The following is a 25,197-nucleotide window of genomic DNA, read 5'->3' as shown; positions in this document are numbered from 1 at the left end:
ATGAAGACCCAGAGAGGTTAAGGGATTTGTTCAAAGTGATATTACTGGGAATAACTCGGGTCTTAGTCATTAGATAACATGTTGCTGAACCACTGAACCAGAATTGGAACCTTGGGTACAAATCCCAGCTCTGCCACCGGCCAGTCATGTGACCTTTGGCAAGTCACCTCACTGTTCTAGATCTCAGTTTCCTCAAATGTAAAGTAGTGGAAATAATCCTGACTCTGCCTGTCTTCCCTGGCTGTTGTGAGGGCCAGAGGGGAAAATAGGAATAATACTGGTAATAAAGTTCTGGGACCCATGAGGGTTGTTAACGATGTTTCCATTATCAGCAAAGCCCAGAACAAAGTCCCCCACTCCACCCTTGGAAGTTGTTCTCAGCTGACTGGCAGGTCTCTGGTCCCACAGGAGAGCCATCTTGTGGGAGAGAGCCCCAGTAGGCCTGGCTGCAGAGAGGGGTCCAAGGGTTTAAAGGGCCATGGTTGAGTTTCTACCTGGCTCTTCCCACCCAAGGCCAAGTGTGACGACTCCACACAAGACATCAAGGCGGACCAGGCTTGGTAGGTGAGCTGGGCTGGAGATGGAGTGCACAGAGCAGGCAGAGGCTGGGATGGGGAGATAGGCTCAGGGAGGCTGGGGGCATATACAACCATAGTAGAGATCCTGGGAATGTCAGGGTCCCATGATCCAAATCAACCATGCACAGTCAGCCTGGGTGAGTGCAGACCAGACACCCTAGCAGGCAGGGGCAGGGCTGTGCAGTCACAAGCTGATGATCTTGGAAGAGAATTCCTCACAAGGAGGCAAAGCTGATGACAATAAGAGAAATGGGAATAATTTGTGAGGGAATTGCAGTCCATAGGAGGAAAGTGGTGGAGCCAGGAAGGAAACTCAGGTCTTTCTAACTCCGAAGTTAATAGACCTAAATTCTGTGCTTCATGTATATCCTGCTCCTTTTCTATGGGAACAGTGCAGGGTGGTGAGAATATCATGAGAGAACTGCATGAGTTTGGGGGTCATAATGATGTGTAATGGCATAATGACTGTGAAGAATCAAGCATGCAACAGAGGCTTAACAAATGGGAGCGCCCTTGCTTTCCTTCCTAAGAGGCTGAGGCCATGACACATCCGTCTTTGAATATCTCATTTAGCTAAGCACAGAGTGGATACTCAAAAGTGTTTATCAAGCTGGAGATCATTGCTTCCAAAATCCTCATTTTATAGATGGGAAAACTGAGGCAGAGAGACCCAGCATCACAGGAAGAGAGTGGCAGAGCTGGTCCAGGAGGCTGGTGAGGCTCAATCCCTTGCAGCAGGCTGGCTCCAGGAACAGCCTCTGTTCTCATCCCTCACCAGCCATGGCCTTAAATGAGGGCCTGTCCTTCTCTGACCCTCAGTTTCTTCATTAGTTGCAGGGGCATGACCACTCCCTGGCAGGTTTGTGTGATGTAAGATGACGTATGTAAAATGCAGGTTGAACATTGGGGTGACTGGTTTTTTTGTCCTTCTCTCTCCTCAACCAGCACTATAACTGACTCATAGGTAATCCTGGCAGGGAGGGTCCTCCTAAGGAAATGTTCCCCTAAATTATGCTTTCAGTGACTGGAAGCACTAAAAACATCCCTGCAATATGTAATTCAAACTAAAATCACTTAATCTAAACCACAAAGCAAATGTAAAGAAGCCCAACATTTTCTGATTTTTACCATGATGCTACACATTAACGTTTTTTAAAAATATCAAATTCTGAATTCTTTCTTTCTTTAAAAATAATTTTTTTAAAGATAGTGTCTTGCTCTGTTGGCCCGGTTGGTCTTAAATTCTTGGCCTCAAGCAATCCTCCTGCCTCTGCCTCCCAAAGTGCTAGGGTTATAGGAGTAAGCCACGGTGCCTTGCCCTGAATTCTTTCCAAAATTAATTAATTAATTAATTAATTAATTAATACAGAGTCTTGCTCTGTCGCCCAGGCCAGAGTGTAGTGGCACAATCTCAGCTCACTGAAACCTCTGCCTCCAGGTTCAAGCAATTCTCCTGCCTCAGCCTCCCAAGTAGCTGGGACTACAGGGAAGTGCCACCATGCCCAGCTAATTTTTTTTGTATTTTAGTAGACTTGGGGTTTCACCGTGTTGCCCAGGCTGGTTGTGAACTCCTGAGCTCAGGCAATCTGCCCACCTTGGCCTCCCAAAGTGTTGGGATTACAGGCGTGAGTCACTGCGCCTGATCTTTTTTTTTTTTTTTTTTTTTTATGTTCCTATCTAGCTGGTGCCCTAAGCACATGCTCTGTTTTTCCATTGCATAGGCCTGCTCTGCCAAGACAGCAGTTTGAGGGGAAGGAAGTGCTTCCGGGCCTTTGGACTGAGAGGAGCACAAACACCTCAACTGGTTGGTCTGTCCTGTGGCCCCATGTAGGTGGGGCAGCCTGGGCTCATCCCCGAGTTACCCCTGGCTCAAGGTGAGTTGATAATCTAGCCCTGTTGAGAGTCTAGTTCTAGTTCTATCGCCTGCTTACTGTGTAACCTTGGGAAAGTCACAGCCCATTTCTGGGACTCCCTTTTCTGGGACTCCCTTTTCTGTCCCCATTGGTATAATAAAGAGGTTAGGTGAAATGCCAGCACTTTGGGAGGCCGAGGCGGGCGGATCACTTGAGGTCAGGACTTCAAGACTAGCCTGGCCAACATAGTGAAACCCCATCTCTACTAAAAATACAAAAATTAGCCAGGCACAGTGGCATGTGCCTGTAATCCTAGCTACTCGGGAGGTTGAGGCATGAGAATCGCTTGAACCCAGGAGGTAGAGGTTGCAGTGAGCCGAGATCGTACCACTGCACTCCAGCCTGTACGATAGAGCAAGACTCAGTCTCAAAAAAAAAAAAAAAAAAAAAAGAGGTTAGGTGAAAACTACTTAATCACTAATGACCCCTTCATTCCTATTGGATGATTTATCAGCAAAACAAGGCCAGTCGGGAAAGCCGCATTCTGGAGCACTAAGCTCCTGGGAAGGGGGTGCAGTATTAAATAGAAATGATCTGAGAGTGCTTCTGGTGTGGCGAACACATAAATAGACAGTGACAACCCAGTGTAATCACAATTACAACAAACAGAAGCCCAGGAACTTCAAGAGCCCAGGAAAGAGGCTCCTGATATGGTCCAGCCAGGAACATAGAAGACCTCTTGGAGGAAGTAATTAATATTTGAGCTGAGTTTGGCAGAAGCACAAGGCAAGAGCAAGGAGTTGCCATTTGACTAGAATCAGGAGAAACAAGGCTACAAGAAGACAGGTTTTGAATAGCAGGCTAAGGAATCATCCTCTCATGAAAAATCCCACAAAGACTGGGTGGGAGCCAGAACACTGGCTTTAAGCCCTACTTCTGCTATGAATTTGTTGGTTGACCTTGAAAAGACACTATTTCTGGACTTCAGACTCAGCATCTGTCTCTCCTGCTGTTTAATAGAAGTGAGGGAGGAGGTGGGAAGAGAGGCTCAGTCAGGCTTGACGGCTCTGAATTTCTACCCCTCAAACCCCAACTCAGCCTAACTCGGTGGCATTCAATCCATAATTGACTTCCCTGAGCTGTAACAATGTTCAGAATAATGTAGTTTGCATCTCTGGGTATTAGAAAAACCTGGTGATTTGCTTAGGCAGGTTGGTTCTGTTAACCGAGGGTTATCTCTTAAGTGGAGGTGCAGCAGTTTTGCTTTCCTGCTTGCGTAATGGGGGCCAATCTGTAGAATACTCTTTCAAGGGAGCATTCACAATGGAGTGGTCTGTCCCATGTGTCTTTTTGTTTATTTGTTTTGTTTAAAAGACAGGGTCTCCCTCTGTTGCCCAGGCTGGAGTGCAGTGGCATGACTATAGCTCACTGTAGTCTTGAACTCCCGGGCTCAAGTGATCTTCCTGCCTCAGCCTTCTGAGTAGTGAGACCACAGGCACAAGCCACTGTACTTGGCTAATTTTTTAATTTTTTGTAGAGACAGGGTCTTGCTATGTTGCCCAGGCCGGCCTCGAACTCCAGGTCTCAAGCATTCTCCCACCTTGGCCCCCCAAAGTTCTGGGATTACAGCTGTGAACCCCTGTGTCCCGCCTCATATGTCTTTTAGAAAGACGTTTTACCAGCCTTCACTCTCTGACAGAGAACCAGGCCACCCCACACTTAGGAAACTAAAGAACAAACTCTGAAATTTACAGTTTGCTGCTGATAATATCAGCCAAAGATATGGAGAAGGAAAGAGAAAACATTTGCCCCAGTCTCTCCCCTCATGAAAACTTGAACTTCCAGATTCTCCAGGGAACTGACTATAGAAGAATGCTGCTCTAGGAGTTAGAACCTGGGCTCCAGTCTATCTCTGTGGCTCGCTGGCCATGACAGTATGGGAAAGCCCTGGATGTTTTTGTCTTTTGCCCTTTCTCTATTAAAAGAAAAAGCTGGCCAGGTGTGGTGGTTCACACCTGTAATCCCAGCACTTTGGGAGGCTGAGGCGGGTGGATCACTTAAGGTCAGGAGTTTGAGTCCAGCCTGGCCAACATGGTGAAACTCCGTCTCTACTAAAAATACAAAAACTAGCTGGGCGTGATGGCACATGTCTGTAATCCCAGATACTCAGGAGGCTGAGGCACATGAATTGCTTGAACCCAGGAGGGCGGAGGTTGCAGTGAGCCGAGCTTGCCCCACTGCATACTAGCCTGGGCGGTAGAGCAAGACTCTGTCTCAAAAAAAAAAAAAAGGAAAAGCCGACTGGATATTTCCAGGTTTGGTACTTTTACGATTCAACGGCATGAGAGATATTTTATTAGTGGTGAGAGAAATAGGGAAAATCAGAGAGAAGGTACTCTTAGAATCTTCAGGGTCAAGAGGCAATGATGTAAACATAAACGTGAACTTGCTCCTGGATTGTTTATTCAGAGAGACATCCCCAATATAGTAGAGCAGTCAATATTCTCCCTCAGTTAAAGATCTCTGGTTCTGTGGGCAGACAAAAGCACACATCTCTTCTTCCTTGACAGGGGGAGAACAACCTCTAGGATGGGGTCTTCTGCCTTTGGGCACTTGTCACAAGATGTTCTCTAGCAACAATGGCTCCCAAGACTCCCAAGTTTCCAGATTCCTGTAGTACCATCTTATCTGGGGTTAGGGAAGACTACAGGATAGTGATAATGACATGGTTAATCAGGAACACCTGCTGAACAGCGTAGCTGATAGGAGAGAACAAAAGTCATGCTCTTACACAAGGACATCCTCCAATTTCTGTTTCTGCTATTGGGTAGAACACACCTTTAACTTAGATTCCAATCTGGAAGCAAGTCCCCTCACAAAAGGCATCTTTTGCCCTTCCTTTTACTGTAATATGACAATAAACATTTATGTATGTATGTATGTATTTATTTATTTATATATTCTTGAGACAGAGTCTTGCTCTGTCACCAGACTGGAGTGCAGTGGCACAATATCAGCTCACTGCAACATTCACCTCCCAGGTTCAAGCGATTCTCCTGCCTCAGCCTCCTGAGTAGGTGGGATTACAGGCATGCGCCACCATGCCCAGCTAATTTTTGTATTTTTAGTACAGACGAGGTTTTGCCATGTTGGTCAGGCTGGTCTCAAACTCCTGACCTCATGATCTGCCTGCCTTGGCCTCCCAAAGTGCTGGGATTACAGGCATGAGCCACCGCACCCAGCCTTATCTTTTTTTTTTTTGTCTTATTTTTAATTTTTAAATTTTTTTGTAGAGACAGAGTTTTGCCATGTTGCCTAGGCTGGTCTCGAACTCCTGTGATCTGCTTGCCTCAGCCTCCCAAACTATTAGGATTACAGGTGTGAGCCACCATGCCCAGCCTAACAAAAGCCATTTAGAGGAACATCAAAAGCAGAAAAATGTAACCAATGGTGACAGAACTCACAACAATAGCTACATTGGGGGTAGGGGAATTTATTGGATCTGGTGCAAGGGAGCTTTCTGGGTTGCTAGAAATGTGCTATATCTTTAGCTGTGTCACTAGCCGTTTCTGGGTTGCTAGAAATGTGCTATATCTTTAGCTGTATCTCTATGTAGATTTGTATTTATATCTATAGTTATCTATATATTATTCATCCCAAATAGTTTTGGGCTTTATTACACCTGAGTACCTTAAACAAATGAACAAACAAAAATAGCTGAATACCTTGTCTTACCTCTTGGTTATATGTCTTGATGTGAAATTGCTGAGTCATAAGTTTAAGAAGCTGTGGCCACGCTGTTATCCAAAGTGGTTGTATTAGTTACCATCAATGTATGAGGGTACCAGTTACTCCATATCTCACCAACACTTGTGGTCCTTTTAAGTTTAGCCATTTTAGTGAGTATGTACTATTAACATCCTGTATTTTAATTTATGTTTCTAGAAGGATAATTTTTTCGTATGCTTATTGGCCATTTGGATGTTCTCTTTTGTAAAGTGCCCACTTATTCAAGTCTTTAGCCCATTTGTCTATTAGGTCATCTATCTTTTTCTTACTGGTTGTCGAGGTTTTTATATATACTGGATACATGGCCTTCGATAAATATATTGAAAATAGGAAAATATCTTCTAGTCCGGTTCCTGCCTTTTCTTATTCTCTTTGTATTGTATTTATTATTGTCTTTTTTGAGTGAAGTAAAATTTACTTCTACTGATCTATTTTCCAGGTCTCTAATCCTATCTTCTGTTGTGTCCAGTTTGCTATTTTACCTATTCAGTGAGTTCTTAATTTCAAATATTGGATATTTCACTTCTAGAATGTTTGCTTGATTCTTTTTAAAATAGATTCCAATTTTCTATTGAAATTGTCCATTTTAAAACCCATTTTATCAACATTTCCTCTATTTTCTTTAATATATAAACATAGTTATACTAGAGTCCTTGTTTGCTAACTCAGGTAATGGGATCATCTGTATGTCAACTTTTATCATATATTTTCCCTCTTGATTGTTGGTCACATTTTCCTGCCTTTTGCAATAATTCATGTTGTGCACCAAACATTATTTATATTAGATTCATAGAGGCCCCAGATGATGTCTCTCATCAGACAGATTCCTCCCTTTTCTTTGTTAGGCAGGTAGAGTAAGATAGGCTGGCTACCTAAAGCCAATTAAGGCTTGAGTTAGGTTAGGGCTGAGTTTCAGTTCTAGTAAAATTTAGTCCAACTTTGGCTTGTTCTTGTTCTGAAGTTATGACCCTCCTGAGTTTTGAGCTTACAGCCTGGTTGATCCTTGTCTCCTCAGCCCTGAAGGAGTATGGGAGATTTGCATCTATCCTTTGGTGGTTTTGAGCTTAATTCGTTAGCTGCATTCCCCGTCCCTCCTTTCCCCCCGCCCACTACATACACACATAGCTTCAAATCTTTGTAAAATGTTTTGAGAGGAAATACCAGTGTGTGTGTGAGGAAATCCCTCTTCCTCTATTCTCTTAAGCATCATGGGAATCATGGAAGATTTTGTTTTGTCTTTTAGAGGCCCTCAGCCCAGCTTTCTAGCCTCCCTTGCATAGCCAGATTCAGATGTCCCATAGGGAAAACTTGTTATGCATTTAGAGTGCCTCAAATTTCCAATATGTTTTGCTAATCCTTTTTTAACTATCACAAGTCTTACTGGTTTCTCTTTCTCTCATATATGACTCTCTGCCTAGTCCAAGTCTCAGCCACACTATGGTTCCCAAATCAAATACTCCTGGAGAACAAAAGAGCTGGTGATTATTAGTTAACTTTGGAGGGTCTTACCCATTGGAGTTTGACTTCATCGCATCCTTATGGCACTCATATTCCTCAATTTGTTTAAAAATATGATTTGTGTAATTTATCCAGGTTTCCCTAGTCGTTGCAGTGAAAGTGTTGGGCTATCATGGTCTATTATATCCAATGCAGGAGCCGAAGTCCAGACACCTAGCTTAAATGGAGTCAGAAAGAACCACTACTCAAGGCATACAAGAGTTAATAAGAGTGTGAGCAGCTGCATATTACACACAGCCTTGGAGAAAGGAGCCCCTCAATGGAACATGGTAGAACTTTGAGTGAGTGCAAAAGTAGAGACATGAGCTTAAGGACTTGATTTATGAGATCTGACATCAACCTAAACCACACAGCATGGAACCTTAGATGAAGACAAGCAGAAGCCTTTCCAAAGCACTTTCATAATTATAATTCAACAATCAACTGTTTAGATTTGATTTTTCCAGTAAAATATAAACTCTGGGAAGACAAGAACTTTGCCTGCCTTCTTCACTTTGATCACTTCATCACCTAAACAAAGCATACAGACTTCTATTTGGTAGGTTATTAATTAATTAATAATCAATATTTGACAAATTTTGGGTTCACATGGTAAAAGTCAATACCATAGCCCCTCATCAGTCCTCTACAGTTGGTTGTAAATAATTGTGCTTATATTACCTACAGAGTAAACATTATAGAATTATCACTCCAGAATCCTTTGTTTCTATGGTTTCCAGATGTTTCCAGTGTCTAGATGTTCCAGCTGCTCATCTCTGAGAAATCCAGCTGTGTCTCACCATGGATGCCACAGCCTGTAATGAATCAGTGGATGGCTCACCCATCTTCTATCTGGTGGGCATCCCCTCTCTGCCAGAGATCTTCTTCCTCCCTGTGTTTTTTATTTTCCTCCTCTTCTACCTTCTCATCCTGATGGGTAATGCCCTGGTTCTGGTAGCCGTGGTGGCAGAGCCCAGCCTCCACAAGCCCATGTACTTCTTTCTGATCAACCTCTCCACCTTGGACATCCTTTTCACCACAACAACTGTCCCCAAGATGCTGTCCCTATTCTTGCTTGGGGACCGCTTCCTCAGCTTTTCTTCCTGCTTACTGCAGATGTACCTCTTCCAAAGTTTTACATGTTCAGAAGCCTTCATCCTGGTGGTCATGGCCTATGACCGCTATGTGTCTATCTGCCACCCACTGCACTACCCTGTCCTCATGAACCCACAGACCAATGCTACCTTGGCAGCCAGTGCCTGGCTTACTGCCCTCCTCCTGCCCATCCCAGCAGTAGTAAGGACCTCCCAGATGACATACAACAGAATTGCCTACATCTACCACTGCTTCTGTGATCATCTGGCTGTGGTCCAGGCCTCCTGCTCTGACACCACCCTCCAGATCCTCATGGGCTTCTGCATCGCCATGGTGGTGTCCTTCTTCCCCCTTCTCCTGGTGCTTCTCTCCTATGCCCACATCCTGGCCTCGGTGCTTCGCATCAGTTCCCGAGAAGGACGGGCAAAAGCCTTCTCCACCTGCAGCTCCCACCTCCTGGTGGTGGGCACCTACTACTCATCTATTGCTATAGCCTACGTGGCTTACAGGGTTGACCTGTCCCTTGACTTCCACATCATGGGCAATGTGGTATATGCCATTCTTACACCAATTCTCAACCCCCTCATTTACACTCTGAGAAACAGGGATGTAAAGGCAGCCATCACCAAAATCATGTCTCAAGACCTAAGCTGTGACAGGAGCATTTGACCTTTAAATGCAGCTAATTCTGCTTCCAGGACACCAAATAACAGTGCTTAGCACAGAGTAAGGACTCAATACATAATAATGAAATAATGTTAATTTTTATAGGAATATTAAGTTGTTGTATAAAATTTTGCTATTTAGTAATCCAAGAAACCTTTACTAAAATAAAAAATCTTCATGGCAAAAAATTATTATAAGCAAAGTCAAAAAAACAAATAAAAAACATATCACAGGGAAATGCAAATATTCATATTATACAAAGAATGTAGAAGACTGAAATAAACATTTCAATAAAAACATGGGCAAATATATGTGTAGACAAATCACCAAAAAAATGCAGTGGCCTTTAAATAATGAGTCTTCACTTTATAAAAAGAATACGAATTTAAATTGTGCTGAAATGCTATTTTTCACTTAATCAGATTAGCAAAAATCCAATATTTTGACAATATGCATGTAGAAAAACAGAACTTTTATAACTTGCTTGTGAGGATACAAATTGGTATAACACTACCACAATACCTACCAAAAGTACATATGCATTTACCCTTTGACTCAGCAGTATTACTTCTAGGGATCTATCCCGAGGAGTCACTGTCAATCATTCATTAGGTTACGTATTCATCACTATACAGGGAACTTATTGAATAAACTGTGAAAATGCATGATGCAGTAATAAAAAGGAAATGAGGAAGCTCTCTACTGATATGGTATCATCTCTAGGATATGTGTTAAGTGAAAAAAAGCAAGCTGCAGAAAAGTGTTTTTGTAAGAAAGGAGATAGTTTGCTTAAAATTTCAGGAAAAAGCTAGGGGGAAAATGCGAACTCATAAAGATGGTTATCTATAAGGAGAGGGAGGGAACAGGAAGGGACGGAACCAGAATGGAAGCAAGACTATATATATGTAATTATTTTTACATAGTTCAAAGAAATCAGAAAGAAAAACCCCACAATTCCCTCAATTTAAAATAAACAGAAGCACTTGACCCTGGCTGTCTCTCAAGTTAGTGGCATGACCACACAGAAAATTACTATAAGTGACTTTTAAACAATGTTTTGATATACATCCTAAAAGGGGTATACTAAAAGGACAAGAAAAATCACATCTTAAACTGCATTGAGGAGTTTTTGTTTGTTTGTTGTTTGTTCTGAGAAGAGGCCTTGCTCTGTCACCCAGGCTGGAGTGCAGTGGTGCTATCTCAGCTCATTGCAGCCTTGACTGCTAGGGCTCAAGTGATCCTCCCACCTCACCTCCCTGAGTAGCTGGGGCCACAGGCACATGCACCACTACTCCTAGCTAGAGGAGTTTTAAAAACATGCATATTACAGTTTTACTTATTTAATATATATTAGATGTAAATTACGTATTTCTATAACCAAAACCATTTTTATCATTTTATTTTACCATGCATGGTTTTATATTTACAGAGTTCCAAAGATATGAGAGTTCCCATATATCCTTCACCCAACTTCCTCTGTGTCAACATCTTACATAACCATGATACACTTATCAAAAGTAAGAAGTTAACATTGGTAAAATACATACTATTAATTATACTAGAGATTTTATTCAAATTTCTCCTGTTTTTCCAGTAATGTCTTCTTTCCATTCCAGGATTCAATCCAGAATGTCACGTTGCATTTTATTATATCTTCTTGGTTGCCTGACTTTTATTGGTCTTTCCTTGTCTTTCGTGACCTTGACACTTCTGAAGAGTCAATAGTAAATTTGGCTAAGTGAAAGAATCCAATCTAAAAAGGCTGCATACTGTATGATTCTAACTGGAATTCTGGAAAAGGCAAAACTATGAAGACAGTAAAAAGCTCAGGGGCTGCCAGGGGCTAGGAGAAGGGAGGGATTAATAGGCAGAACACAGAGGACTTTTAGGACAGTGAAACTATTCTGTATGATACTACAATAGTGGATACATGTTATATATTTGTCAAGACTCATAGAATGTACTACACCAAGAGTATACTATGGCCTTTGGGTCATAATGTTGTGTCAATGTAGGCTTGAATGTAACAAATGTAACCACTCTGGTGGGGGATGTCATTCTAACAGTTATGTAGTGGTATCTTATTGTGGTCGTAATTCAATTTAATTACATTTCCCTATAACTAATTGTGTTGACCATCTTTCATGTGCTCATTTTCTATCCATATATCTTTTCTGGTGAAGTGTGTTCAGATCCTTTGCCTGCTTTTTAATCCAGGTTGTTTGTTTTCATAACATTGAATTTCAGGTGTTCTTTATATATTCTAGGTATAAATTTGTTATTAGATATTTGATATACAAGTAGTTTCCCCAGTCTTTGAATTCTCGTACAGTGTCTTTTGCAGAGCAAAGGTTTTCCATTTTGATAAAGTCTAACTTATCATTTTCCTTTATGGATTATGATGTTTGATAACATATCTAAATACTCATCACCAAACCAAAGGTCATGCAGATTTTGCCCTATAGAAAACAATGTTTCTAGAAGTTTTCCATTTTTGATTTCATTCTATGAACAATTTTGAGTCAATTCTTGGATAAGGTGTGAGGTTGAGGTTGAGATTTTTTTTTTTTTTTTGCGTATGAGCATCCAATAATTCCAGCACCATTTGTTATAAACCGTTCTCTATCAAATTGCGTTTACACTTTTGTCAAATATCAGTTGATTATATTTGTGTGTATCTATTTGTGGGCTCTCTATTCTGTTCCACTGATATATATGTCTATCCTTTACCAATACCACATAGTCTTGGATACTGTAGCTTTATAGTTAGTGTTGAAATTCCGTAATGTGACTCCTCTGACTTTGTTAATTTTTTTTATAATTGTTTGGTTATTCTAGTTCCTTTGCTTTCTAATATAAATTTTAGAACCAACTTACTGGGATTTGGGGAGGGGAGGGACTATGTTAAATCTATAGATTAAATTTGGGACAACTGACATTTTAACAATGTTGAGTCTTCCAATCCATGAATATAATATATCTCTACATTTACTTAGCTCTTTAATTTTATTCATTACAAACTGCATTCTTGGGATGAATGAACCCCATTTGGTTGTGACATATTTTTCCCTTTATATATTACTAGATTTGACTTGCAAATATTTTGTTTAGGATTTTTGCATCAAAATTTATGAGAGATATCAGGGTGTAGTTTTCTTGTAATTTCTTTGTCTGGTTTGGTATTAGATAAATGCTGTCCTCATAAAATGAGTTAGGAAGCTTTCCTGTCTCTTCCACATTCTCAAACACATTGTATAGAATTGGTGCTATTTCTTCCTTAAATATTTGGTAGAATTTGCCTGTAAAATTTCCAGGGCCTGGAGTTTTCTTACAGGAAGTTTTAAACTACAAAATTAACTATTTAATAGATACAGAAAATTTTCCATTATCTATTTCTTCTTGAATGAACTTTATAATTTCTGCCTTTTAAGAAATTAGTCCATTTTGTCCAAATTTTAGAATTTATAAAGAGTTGTTTGTACTGTTCCCTTATTATCCTTTTAATGTCTGTGATGTCTTTCATTCCTAATATTGGCAATTTGTGTTTTCTGTTATGTTTTCTTGGTTAGTTTAGCTTTAGGTTTACCAATTTATTGATTTTTCAAAGAATCAGCATTTAGTTTGTTTATTCTAATTGTTTTCCTGTTTTCAATTTTATTGATTCTTCCTCTAATCTTTATATTTTTTTCTCTACAAAATTTGGGTTTAATTTGATCGTTTTTCTAATTTCTTGACGTGGGAGATTAGATCATTGATATGAGACTTTTCTTTTTCTTTCTCTTTTTTTTTTTTCTTTTGAGACAGAGTCTCGCTCAGTCGCCCAGGCTGGAGTGCACTGGCCTGATCTCGGCTCACTGCAAGCTCCGCCTCCCGGGTTCACGCCGTTCTCCGGCCTCAGCCTCCCAAGTAGCTGGGACTAAGGGCGCCCGCCGCCGCGCCCGGCTAATTTGTTGCATTTTTAGTAGAGAGGGCTTTTCACCGTGTTAGCCAGAATGGTCTCTGTTTCCTGACCTCGTGATCCACCCGCCTCGGCCTCCCAAAGTGCTGGGATTACAGGCGTGAGCCACCGCGCCCGGCCGAGACACTTATTTTTCAGTGTAAGCGTTGAAGTCTGTACATTTCCCAATAGCTCCCACATTAGCAACTTCACACGAATTTTGATATGTTGCATTTTTATTTTCATTTCATTCTAAGTGTATTTTAAATTTCCCTTAAAACATCCTAATTGACCCATGGTTATTTCAAAGTGTTTTTATTTAATTTCAAAATATTTGGAAGATTTTCCCAATCACTTTCTGTTACTGTTCTCTAGTTTAATTCCTTTATGGTTCAAGAATATGCTTTGTATGATTACTATTCTTTAAAAAGCTTTTCTATTCTTTTACATTTTTTGTTTAATGGCCTAAAATATGATCTATCTTGGTGAATGTTCTGTGCACTCTTGGAAGTGTATTCTGCTATTATGTGGAGTGTTTTATAAATGTCCATTAGGTCTAATTGTTTAATATTGTTTTTTATGCCTTCTATATCTTAACTGATTTTCTATCAGCTTGATCAATTCCTGAAAGGGAAATATTAAAGTTTCTAACAATAATTATGGATTTGTCCATTTCTCCCTTCAATTTCACCAGTTTGTAAGAAAATTTCCACTTTTTAGATTCGGGGGTACACATGCAGGTTTGGGACACAGGTAAATTTCATGATGCTGAAGTTTGGGATATGAATGATCCCGTCACCCAGATAGTGAGCATAGTACCCAGATAGTGAGCATAGTACCCAACAGTTAGTTTTACAAATCTCGCTACCTTCCCTCCACTCTCTATTAGTCCCCAGTGTCTATTGTTGCCATCTTCATGGTCATGAGTACCCAGTGTTTAGCTCCCACTTATAAGTGAGAACATGCAGTACATGGTTTTCTGATCCTGTGTTAATTAGCTTAGGATAATGGGCTCCAGCTGCATCCACGTTACTGCAAAAGACATGATTTCATTCTTTTTTATGGCTATGTAGCATTTCATGGTGTATATAGACCAATTTTCTTCTTCTTTTTTTTTTTTTCTTTTTGAGACGGAGTTTTGCCTTGTTGCCCAGGCTGGAGTGCAATGGCATGATCTTGGCTCACCACAGTCTCCACCTCCCAGGTTCAAGGTATTCTCCTGCTTCAGCCTCCCAAGTAGCTGGGATTACAGGCATGTGCCACCATGCCTAGCTAATTTTGTATTTTTAGTAAAGATGGGGTTTCTCCATATTGGTCAGGCTGGTCTCGAACTCCCAACCTCAGGTGATCCGCCTGCCTCGGCCTCCCAAAGTGCTAGGATTACAGGCGTGAGCCACTGTGCCCGGCCATATTTGGACCAATTTTCTTTACCCAGTCCACCGCTGATGGGCATCTAGATTGAATCCATGTCTTTGCTATTGTGAATAGCAATGAACATATGAGTGCATATGTCTTTTGGTGAATAATTTATTTTCTTTTGGATATATACCCAATGAGATTGCTGGGTCAAACGATAGCTCTACTTTATGTTCTTTGAGAAACTGCCAAACTGCTTTCCACAGTGGCTGAACTAATTTACATTTTCACCAACAATGTATAAGCATTCCATTTTCTCTGCAGCCTGGTCAGTACCTGTTCTTCTTTGACTTTAGTAATAGTCATCCTGACTGGTGTGAGATAATATCTCATGGTTTTGATTTAAACTTCTCTGATGATTAGTGATGTTGAGCATTTTTTCATGTCTGTTGGCTGCTTATATGTCTTCTTTTGAGAAGTGTCTGTTTATGTGTTTTGTCCGCTTTTTGATGGTATTATTTGGGTTTTGCTTATTGAATTAAGTTCCTTATAGATTCTGAATATTAGACCTTTGTCAGATACATAGTTTGCGAACATTTTCTTTCTTTTCTTTCTTTCTTTTCCTTCTCGCTCCCCACCCCTCCCCCGCCATCCTGTTTTGAGACAGTCTTATACTGTCGCCCAGGCCGGAAGGCAGTGGCGTGATCTCAGTTCACTGCAACCTTGACCTCCTGGGCCTAAGCAATCTTCCCACCTCAGCCTCCCGAGTAGCTGGAACTACAGGCATGTGCTACCACACCTGGCTAAAGTTGCCCAGTTGTCTCAAACTCCTGAGCTCAAGGGATCCTTCCACCTCCGCCTCCCAAAGTTCTGGGATTACAAGCGTGAGTCACTGAGCCCGGCAGTTTACAAATATTTTCTCCCATTCCGTAGGTTGTCTGTTTACTCTTTTGATAGTTTCTTTTGCTGTCCAGAAACCCTTTAGTTTAATTAGGTTCCACTTGACAATTTTTGCTTTTGTTGCAATTGTTTTTGAGGACTTAGTCATAAATTCTTTCCCAAGGCCAATATTTAGAATGGTGTTTCCTAGGTTTCCTTCTAGGATTCTTATACTTTGAGATCTTTACATTTAAATCTTTAATCTATCTTGAGTTATTTTTTGTGTATGGTGAAAGGTAGGGGTACAGTTTCATTCTCCTGCATATGGCTAGCCAGCTATCCCAGCACTATTTATTGAAGAGGGAGTCCTTTCCCCATACTTATTTTTGCTGACTTTAACGAAGATCATATGGCTGTAGGTGTGCAGCTTTATTTCTGGGTTCTCTATTCTGTTCCATTGGTCTATGTGTCTGTTTTTATGCCAATATCATGCTGTTTTGATTACTGTAGCCTTAGAGTTTCAAGTCAGGTAATGTGATACCTCCAGCTTTGTTCTTTTTTGTTTAGGATTGCTTTGGCTTTTTGGGCTCTTTTTTGGTTCCATATGAATTTAAGAATAGCTTCTTTTTCTAATTCTGTGAAAAAAATAATGTTGGTAGTTCGATAGGAATAGCATTCAATCTGTATATTGCTTTGGGCAGTATGGTCGTTTTAATGATGTTGATTCTTCCAATTCATGAGCATGGAATGTTTGTCCACTTTTTTGTTTCATCTATAGTTTTTTCAGCAATGTTTTGAGTTCTTCTTGTAGAGATCTTTCACCTCTTTGGTTAGGTGTATTCCTAGGTTTCTTGTGCTTGTGTGTGGCTATTATAAATGGGATTGTGTTTTTTAAAGTTGATTTTTAATGTTTATACACGTTATAACATTACGACATGATGTTGTAATGATGTACAAAATCTTTATGATAAATAAAATTATTGCACTTAATGTCATTTATCTGAAAAATGACATTAATTAATTTCATTTTTGTGAATTTAATTTCATTACTGTGAAAACAAAAATCATCAAATTCCTTAATGCTGTATCAAACATAAGCAATACCAGTTCAAATTAGAGAAAAGGTATGCCAACACCAAATTTTGACAACAAAAAGAAAGTTAAAGCCCTAATACTTGTCTAATCTAGGTCAGGTAACCATGGAAATGAAAGAATATTAAAATTATTTCTTTTATTATAGCATAATAATTTTTATTATGCTTTTTATTATAGCATACATTGAAGAAAATCATAACCCCATTAAAAAGTGGACAAAGCAGGAGTTCGAGGCCAGCCTGACCAACATGGTGAAACCCATCTCTACTAAAAATACAAAAAATTAGCTGGGTGTGGGCCGGGCACAGTGACTCATGCCTGTAATCCCAGCACTTTGGGAGGCCAAGGTGGGTGGATCACGAGGTCAGGAGATGGAGACCATCCTGGCTAACACGGTGAAACCCTGTCTCTACTAAAAATACAAAAAATTAGCTGGGTGTGGTGGCAGGCGCCTGCAGTCCCTGCTACTCAGGAGGCTGAGGCAGAAGAATCGCTTGAACCTGGGAGGCGGAGGCTGCAGTGAGCCAAGATCATGCCACTGCACTCCAGCCTGGGCGACAATGCGAGGCTCTGTCTCAAAAAAAAAAAAAAAAAAAGAAAAAAGTGGGCAAAGGACATGAACAGATACTTCTTGAAAGAAGACATACATGTGGCCAACAAATGTATGAAAAAAAGCTCAACGTCACTGATCCTTAAAGGAATGTAATCAAAACCATGATGAGACATTACCTCACACCAATCAGAATGGCTATTACCAAAATGTCAAAAAACAACAGATGCTGGCAAGGTGGTAGAGAAAAAGAAACACTTTTACACTGTTGATCAGAGTGTAGATTAGTTCAACCAGTGTGGAAGACAGTGTGGTGATTCCTCAAAGACCTAGAGGCATAATAGTAACATTTGACCCAGCAATGCCATTACTGGGAATATACCCAAAGGAATATAAATCATTCTATTATAAAGATACATGCATGTGTATGTTCATTGCAGTATTATTCACAATAGCAAACACAGTAAATCAACCTAAATGCCCATCAATGATAGACTAGATAAAGAAAATGTGGTACATATACACCATGGAATACTATGCAGTCATAAAAAGGAATGAGATCATGTCCTTTGCAGGGACATGGATGGAGCTGGAAGCCATTATCCTCAGCAAACTAACGCAGGAACAGAAAACCAAATACCGCATGTTCTCACTTATAAATGGGTGCTGAATGATAAGAACTCATGGACCCATGGTGGGGAACAACACACACTGAGGCCTGTCAGAGGCTGGGGGGATGGGAGGAGGGAGAGCACTGGGAAGAATAACTAATGGATGCTGGACTTAATACCTAGATGATGGAATGATCTGTGCAGCAAACCACCATGGCACCTGTTTACCTATGTAACAAACCTCCACATCTGCACACTTACCCCTGAACTTAAAAGTTGGAAATTAAAAAAAAAAAAAAAAACACACAGAAAATCCCATGTGTTATTAATCCCAACTATCAATAATAATTATTGCCCCTGGTGTGATTCCATCCTGCGCAGCTGTTCTCTTGAGCAGTGGTTGTTTATCTCTCTCTGCCTTCTCTCCCACCTAACAGCATGCCGCCACTCATTGGCAGATTCGATGGACCTACACATGTGCCCCTGAGGCCCCAGAACTATCTTTTCAGTTGGGAAGTAAAGGCCGACAAAGATTATCACTTTAAGGTGGATAATGATGAAAATGAGCACCAGTTATCTTTAAGAACGGTCAGTTGAGGGACTGGTGCAAAGGAAGAATTGCACATTGTTGAAGCAGAGGCAATGAATTGCGAAGACAGTCCAATTAAGGTAACATTGGCAACTTTGAAAATGTCTGTACAGCCAACGGTTTTCCTTGGGGGCTTTGTAATAACACCACCTTATGGTTGAAATGTGGTTCAGGGCCAATACATATTAGTGGGCAGCACTTAGTAGCTGTGGAGGAAGATGCAGAGTCAGAAAATGAAGAGGAGGAGGGTGTGAAACTCCTGAGTATATCTAGAAAGCAATCTGCCCCTGGAGGTGGTAGCAAGATTCCACAGAAAAAAGTAAAACTTGCTGCTGATGAAGAAGATGATGATGATGAAGAGGAGGATGATGATGATGATGCTGATGATGGGGAAACTGAAGAAAAAGCACCAGTGAAGAAATCTATACAAGATACTCCAGACAAAAATGCACAAAAGTCAAATCAGAATGGAAAAGACTCAAAACCGTCATCAACACCAACAAAAAACAGGAAAAAACTCCTAAAAACACCAAAAGGACCTAGTTCTGTAGAAGACGTTAAAGCAAAAATGCAAGCAAGTATAGAAAAAGGTGGTTCTCTTCCCAAAGTGGAAGCCAAGTTCATCAGTTATGTGAAGAATTGCTTTCAGATGACTGGCCAGGAGGCTATTCAAGATCTCTGGCAGTGGAGGAAGTCTCTTGAAGAAAATAGTTTAAGCAATTTGTTAAAAATTTTTTGTTGCCGGGCATGGTGGCTCACGCCTGTAATCCCAGCACTTTGGGAGGCTGAGGTGGGCAGATCACAAGGTCAGGAGTTCAAGACCAGCCTGGCCAACATGGTGAAACCTAGTCTCTACTAAAAATACAAAAATTAGCCAGGCATGGTGGTGCATGCCTTTAATCCCAGCTACTCAGGAGGCTGAGGTAGGAGACTTGCTTTAACCCAGGAGACAGAGGTTGCAGTGAGCCAAGATTGTACCACTGCACTCCAGCCTGGGCAACAAGAGCGAGACTCTGTCTTATTTCATTTCTGTAACAGTTGATATCTGACTGTCCTTTTTATGATGCAGAATGAGAACTTTCCCTGCTGTGTTTGATAAATGTTGTCCAGGTTCCATTGCCAAGAATGTTTTGTCCAAAATGCCTGTTTAGTTTTTAAAGATGGAACTCCACCCTTTGCTTGGTTTTAAGTATGTATGGAATGTTATGATAGGACATAGTAGTAGTGGTGGTCAGACATGGAAATGATGGGGAGACAAAAATATACATGTGAAATAAAAGTCAGTATTTTAATTTAAAAATAATAATTATCAAGCAACCATGCTGATAGGAACAGCTGAATTATATTTCTCTTTTCTTCTTTTCTTTCTTTTTTTTTTTTTTTTTGAGACAGAGTCTCACACTGTTGCCCAGGCTGGAATTGCAGTGGTGAGATCTCTGCTCACTGCAACCTCTGCCTCCTGGGTTTAAGCGGTTCTTATGTCTGAGCCTCCCGGGTAGCTGGGACTACAGGTCATGCCACCACACCCAGCTAATTTTTGCATTTTTAGTAGAGATGAGGGTTTGCCGTGTTAGTTGGGCTGGTCTTAAACTCCCGACCTCAGATGATCCACCCACCTCTGCCTCCCAAAGTCCTGGAATTACAGGCATGGGTCATCGTACCCAGTCATATTTCTATTTTCTTTGCTAAATAATTATTTTATAAAATTACTGACACATTGAAAGACAATCAAAGAATATAAAGCCAAAGATATGTGGGGGGAAGCATTAGATATGTCAGGGGGCTCAGTAATAAAAATGTGCATTTTTTTCTGGATTTGGAGGCATATGTAGTCTTTTTTCTTTAAAAAAAATTTTTTTTTTTGAGATAGAGTTTGGCTCTTGTTGCCCAGGCTGGAGTGCAATGGTGCCATCTCAGCTCATTTCAACCTCTATCACCCGGGTTCAAGCGATTCTCTGCCTCAGCCTCCTGAGTAACTGGGATTACAGGCGCACGCCACCACTCCTAGCTAATTTTTGTATTTTTAGTAGAGACAGGGTTTCTCCATGTTGGTCAGGCTGGTCTCTAACTCCTGACCTCAGGTGCTCCTCCCACCTTGGCCTCCCAAAGTGCTGGGATTTTGGGCGTGAGCCACCGTACCCGGCCTTATTCATCTTTCTATAGATTCTAGTTCTCTCTTAACTCTCCATTTCTCATATTTTATTTATCTTTTCCTCTTTTTTGTAATATATTTATTAATCATAGTTATTTTAAGGTCCCTGCCCGATAACTGTATCTGAATTATCTGTGTATTTGCTTCTACTCTCTTTTTCTCCTCTTGTTTTTGTTCATTTGATCTTTCATTTTATTTTGTTTTAACCATGACTCATATTTTTTGATTGGTTACCTGACGTCAAAAATTTTTTAAATTCAAAGCTCTGGATAATTCAGTTTTTTCCAGAAAGAGTTATGTTTTTCTAGCAAAGAGTACTAATGGATTGCCTTGTTGTGGCTTGGTTTTAGGTTACATTATGTCATGTTTATTTCAATTTTGCTATTACTTTTAGGGTTTAGCCATAATTCTAAAGCCTGGAATTTCCAGGGTCTCAACTGAAATTCTGGGGTACTTACAATGGCCCCTCCATTTGCATAGGGCTAAACTCCAACCACTGAATCTCCAACATCATGTGGCTATTACAGTCTTTCTGAAGCTCTCTGGCTTCCCAGATGCTGTATTCTTCTGGGTTCTTTGAGTCTTTCCCTGCATATACGCACCTTAGGAGTTGGTCAATGACAAGAGGTAATCTGTACACAGGTTTTGGTGTTCCTTCTCTGCACTGTCATCCTCTCCTAGAATTTGCTTCTTAAGTTCCAGTCACTTTGGTAACCTAAACTCCAAACAGTGGGGCTTGTGTTTCCTAATTGGGCTCTACTTTGCCATCCTGCAAGCTGGGAAATACCTTAGGATAAAAAGCTGGAGTCAGGTGGAACTAGCCTCATGTGACTCCCCTTTCAAGGACTGCAGTCCTTCAAGACCTGCCATTGGTTGCTCTCTGAGGTCTTCAGACCATTGTTTTACATCTTGTCCAGCTTTTACGGTTGTTTTTGGCAGAAAGTTTAGTCCCAGACAAGCCACACTGTCATACTCAAAACTTAAAAGTCCCCTTTGAATTTTCTTTTCTTTTTTTTTTTTTTGAGATGGAATTTCACTCTTGTTGCCCAGGCTGGAGTGCAATGGCACAATCTTGGCTCACTGCAACCTCCGCTTCCCGGGTTCAAGTGATTCTCCTGCCTCAGTCTCCCAAGTAGCTGGGATTACAGGTGTGTGCCACCATGCCTGGCTAATTTTTTACTTTTTTAGTAGGGACAGGGTTTCACCATGTTGGTCAGGCTGGTCTCGAACTCCTGACTTCAAGTGATCCACCCACCTCAGCCTCCCAAAGTGCTGGGATTACAGGCATGAGCCACCACGCCTGGCTCCCTTTGAATTTTTGAGGTAAAATACACTATTGAATCACAGCACAGCCCACTTGAATTTTAGAGAAAATTCGTGCTTTTTCTGTAGTTAACTATTCTCCTTCTGAAAAATAGTGCCTGGCCCTGGAGCAGACTGAATGGCTGACCAGGGAACACTGAATGAATATGAGTCCCACGCTGTTCCTTATGAGTTGGATATTAATTTGAACAAACCAAATATAAAATTGAACATGTACAGAAACATCCCTTCTTCAAATGGAAGTAATAAATGTTATTCTACTAGGCTCAAGCAGATCTCGAAGGAGCTATTAAATTGAGTGAGTAGGCAGCTCACACTCCCATGACACCCAGTCTTGCTGTGTTGGCAACTTTCCATCAACTCTAACACATGATCTCATGGGAAGTTCCCTATAACTAATTCCCTGACGAATAAAAACATTCAAACCTGGTTTACAAATGTTTCTTCAAAATATGCTGGGGCCACCTGAGTGGACTGCTGCTGCATTGCAGCCCCATTTAGGAGGGCCCCGAAGGATCGCCAACAAGGTAAATCCTGCCAGTGGGCAGAATCCTTGGCAGTGCATCTGTTTTTTCACCCTGGTAAGTTCATCTCACCTGAAAAGTGAAATGGAAAGAGGTATGGATCCATAACAGAGTATGGGCAAATGCTAATGGTTTTGCTGGGACATTCAAGTAATTAGAAAGAAGATTGGTGGAGAGGAGGTATGGAGAAGATTTAAGGTGGTAGGCCTCTAAGAATGGGTACAGATTGTGAAGATATTTGTGTGCCATGTGACTATTTACCAGAGGGTATCATGGCAGAAAAAGCTCTCCAAAATCAATAAGAGTAGGCAAAATCAGGTAGACAAGATGATCCATCCATGAAAATCAGTTAGACTCTCTTTCCTAGATGCTTCAGTGTTTGCTCAATAGATTCATGAATAAAAGGCACAGTGACAAGGAAGGAAGTTGTGCATGGATTCATAAAGGCTGGTCTGGCTTAGCTTCTGCTATATATCCCATATGTCAGCAACAAAGACCAACACTGAGTCTATGATATGAACCATTGGCCAAGGAAACTGGCCAGCTATGGGTGACAGGATGAACACACTGGATCCCTTCCATCATTGATGGGGCAGTGGTTTATCTTGGAATAGAAACCTATACTGGATATGAATTTGCCTTTCTTACTCACAATGTTTCTTCTGTTACCACTTTCTATAGATTTAATAAATGCCTTATTCATCATGATACTATCCCATATGGCCATGTTTTTGACAAAAAAAAAGTCAATTTTAAGGCAAAATAAGTGAAGCAGTAAGTCTCATGCCCATGGAATCGCTGATCTTACAATGCACCCCATCACTCAGAAGCAGGTGGCCTGCTAGACTAGAATAATGACTTATTGAGACTCAGTTTTGGGTGTTGGCTGAATGATAATACCTCAAAGGGCTTGGGTGCTGTCTTGTAAGCTGAAATACATACTTGTAACCAGTATTCAATATATAGAGCAGTTTCCTGTCTAGCCAGAATACACAGGTCTGAGAACCAAGGTAGGAAGTGGTAGTGCTTCCTCTTATTACCCCTAAGAACCCAGTTCTAAAATACATAGAACCTGAAAGGGAATTGGGGGAAAAAAATAAAAAAGGAGAATCAAAGTACGTGCTTCCTCCTCCCTAACTTTGGATTCTGCCAGTTTATGTATTTTAGTTCCTAAGCATGGAATAGATCTACCAGGAGTGAAATAATCATTTCATTGAACTGGAAGCGGAGATTGCCACCTGAACTTTTGGGTCTCCCCATGCCACTGAATTAACTGGCAAAGAAGGGTACAACGAATACATCTGATTAGAAAGAGAAACCAGGGTTGTGACTATGTAATGGGAGGAAGAGGAGGTATTTCTGGAACCAAGCACTTCTCTGAAGTGCATATTAGCACTTCTGTGTACATTTAGAAAAGTAAGTGGAAAACCAGCAAACCAATAAAGGAGGATCTTTAATATTTAATAGCTCCAGGCCCCATCTTCTTGATTATTATATACTTCTGTTGCAGCAGTCAAGGCACTAGGAAGGGAATAAAGCCTTAGGTCTAAATTCCAGCTCTTCCTCTAGCCATCAATGTTAAAATGGACCAGCTGTTTCACTTCCTAGACCTCGTTTTCTTTCTCTTGGACTTACTGTATACCCTATTGTTAATTCCTGTCTTCTCTGCTATTGTGAGGATCAGAGAGGATAATGAGGATAAAGGCTACACCATTGGTGTAAAGTTTTGGGCCCTTGAGGGCTGTTAATAATGATCTTGTTATTATTTGCAAAGCCCAGGGACAAATACTACTTCTATCACATACAAGCTGAAGGAGATGCCAGGGAGTTGATCCCTGAGGGATGGTGAGTGTGGCGTGCCATGGAAGCACCATTGAGAGAAATTGGTGAAGCACCAGGAGGCCTGCCAGAAAAGAGGGGCCTGAGGGTTTAATGGGCCATGGCTCAGCCCCAGCCTGCCACCTCCTCCAAGGTCTCTCATGGAGGAACACAGGAGATACCAGTGTGCAGCAGGCTCAACAGGTGAACGTTGCTGGAGATGGGGTGCCCAGAGATAGGCAGAGAAATCTGGGATGGAAAGACAGGGACAGGGTGTCCAGGGACTACAAACCTGGGCCAGAGGTCAGGAAGACAGATTTAGTATGCACAGAGCAGGCACCCAGGATCCAGGTTGGAAGGTGCCTGGGATCCAGGTGCATGCCCGGGCTGTGAGACCTTTGGCCAGATATCCTGACAGGCCTGGGCAATGAATGCACTTACAGACGGGATTCAAATCTTCTTGGCCAAGGCCTTCCTGCAGGGAGAAAAGACTGTTAACAGCAGGAACCACTGGAAACACTAGCCAACTTTGTGCTCTTCCATGTTCCGGGCTCTTTGTAAGCATATCTAAGCGTTCTCTACATAAAGAAAACCCCATGAGGTCACAGATCAGGGGCAAAAGGTTCAGAGAGGGGAAAGTGACTTGCTCTATGTCACACAGCTGGAGTTAGAAGCAGGGATTGACTCCTGAGCCCACACACATAACCACTAAGGTGCACATGACATAATGAAGGTCAAGAACCCAGTTCTGCTGCGGCGTTCCCTCAGTGCGAGAGCCCTCATCCTCTCCCTTAGAGGCGTGGGTCATGTGACATCTGTCCTGAACCCCCACTCTGCAAAACGCAGAGGGACACTCAGAAAATGGCTCATTGAATTGGAAACCTC

At 41.3% G+C, this 25,197-nt stretch overlaps 2 protein-coding genes and 1 pseudogene across 6 annotated transcripts in view; 2 read left to right on the top strand and 1 right to left on the bottom strand.

Moving 5' to 3' along the window:
- SLCO2B1 (solute carrier organic anion transporter family member 2B1) overlaps positions 1-25,197 on the bottom strand; it is a 158,674-nt gene that overhangs the window by 100,785 nt on the left and 32,692 nt on the right. The window contains exons 3-4 of one of the 4 annotated variants that reach the window (XM_077960375.1): positions 24,605-24,787; positions 22,397-22,566 (exon numbers count right to left, since the gene is read on the bottom strand). The exons of 2 other annotated variants lie outside the window; for them this stretch is intronic. Coding sequence is in view for 1 of the 2 variants with exons in the window: in XM_077960370.1 (XP_077816496.1) it covers positions 24,605-24,692 (88 nt within the window). In the remaining variant the exon portion in view is untranslated. The remainder of the gene's footprint in view (positions 1-22,396; positions 22,567-24,604; positions 24,788-25,197) is intronic. One more of the 4 variants, XM_077960370.1, reaches the window with a different exon arrangement.
- OR2AT4 (olfactory receptor, family 2, subfamily AT, member 4) lies at positions 498-9,539 on the top strand. Of its 2 annotated transcripts, XM_077960369.1 has the most exons (2): positions 498-564; positions 7,874-9,539. In XM_077960369.1, exon 2 carries the CDS (start codon positions 8,519-8,521, stop codon positions 9,479-9,481), a length of 963 nt encoding a protein of 320 aa, XP_077816495.1. In that variant the 5' UTR covers positions 498-564; positions 7,874-8,518; the 3' UTR covers positions 9,482-9,539.
- On the top strand, positions 18,549-19,569 carry LOC694514 (nucleophosmin pseudogene; annotated as a pseudogene).

This window comes from Macaca mulatta, chromosome 14 (genome assembly GCF_049350105.2).
Source record: "Macaca mulatta isolate MMU2019108-1 chromosome 14, T2T-MMU8v2.0, whole genome shotgun sequence".
Taxonomy (NCBI): domain Eukaryota; kingdom Metazoa; phylum Chordata; class Mammalia; order Primates; family Cercopithecidae; genus Macaca; species Macaca mulatta.
This window is presented reverse-complemented; position numbering and strand designations above follow the sequence as displayed.

What these genes read in the sequence shown, in the direction of transcription:
- OR2AT4 (XM_077960369.1), top strand. Translation starts at nt 8,519, where the DNA reads ATGGATGCCACAGCCTGTAATGAATCAGTGGATGGCTCACCCATCTTC.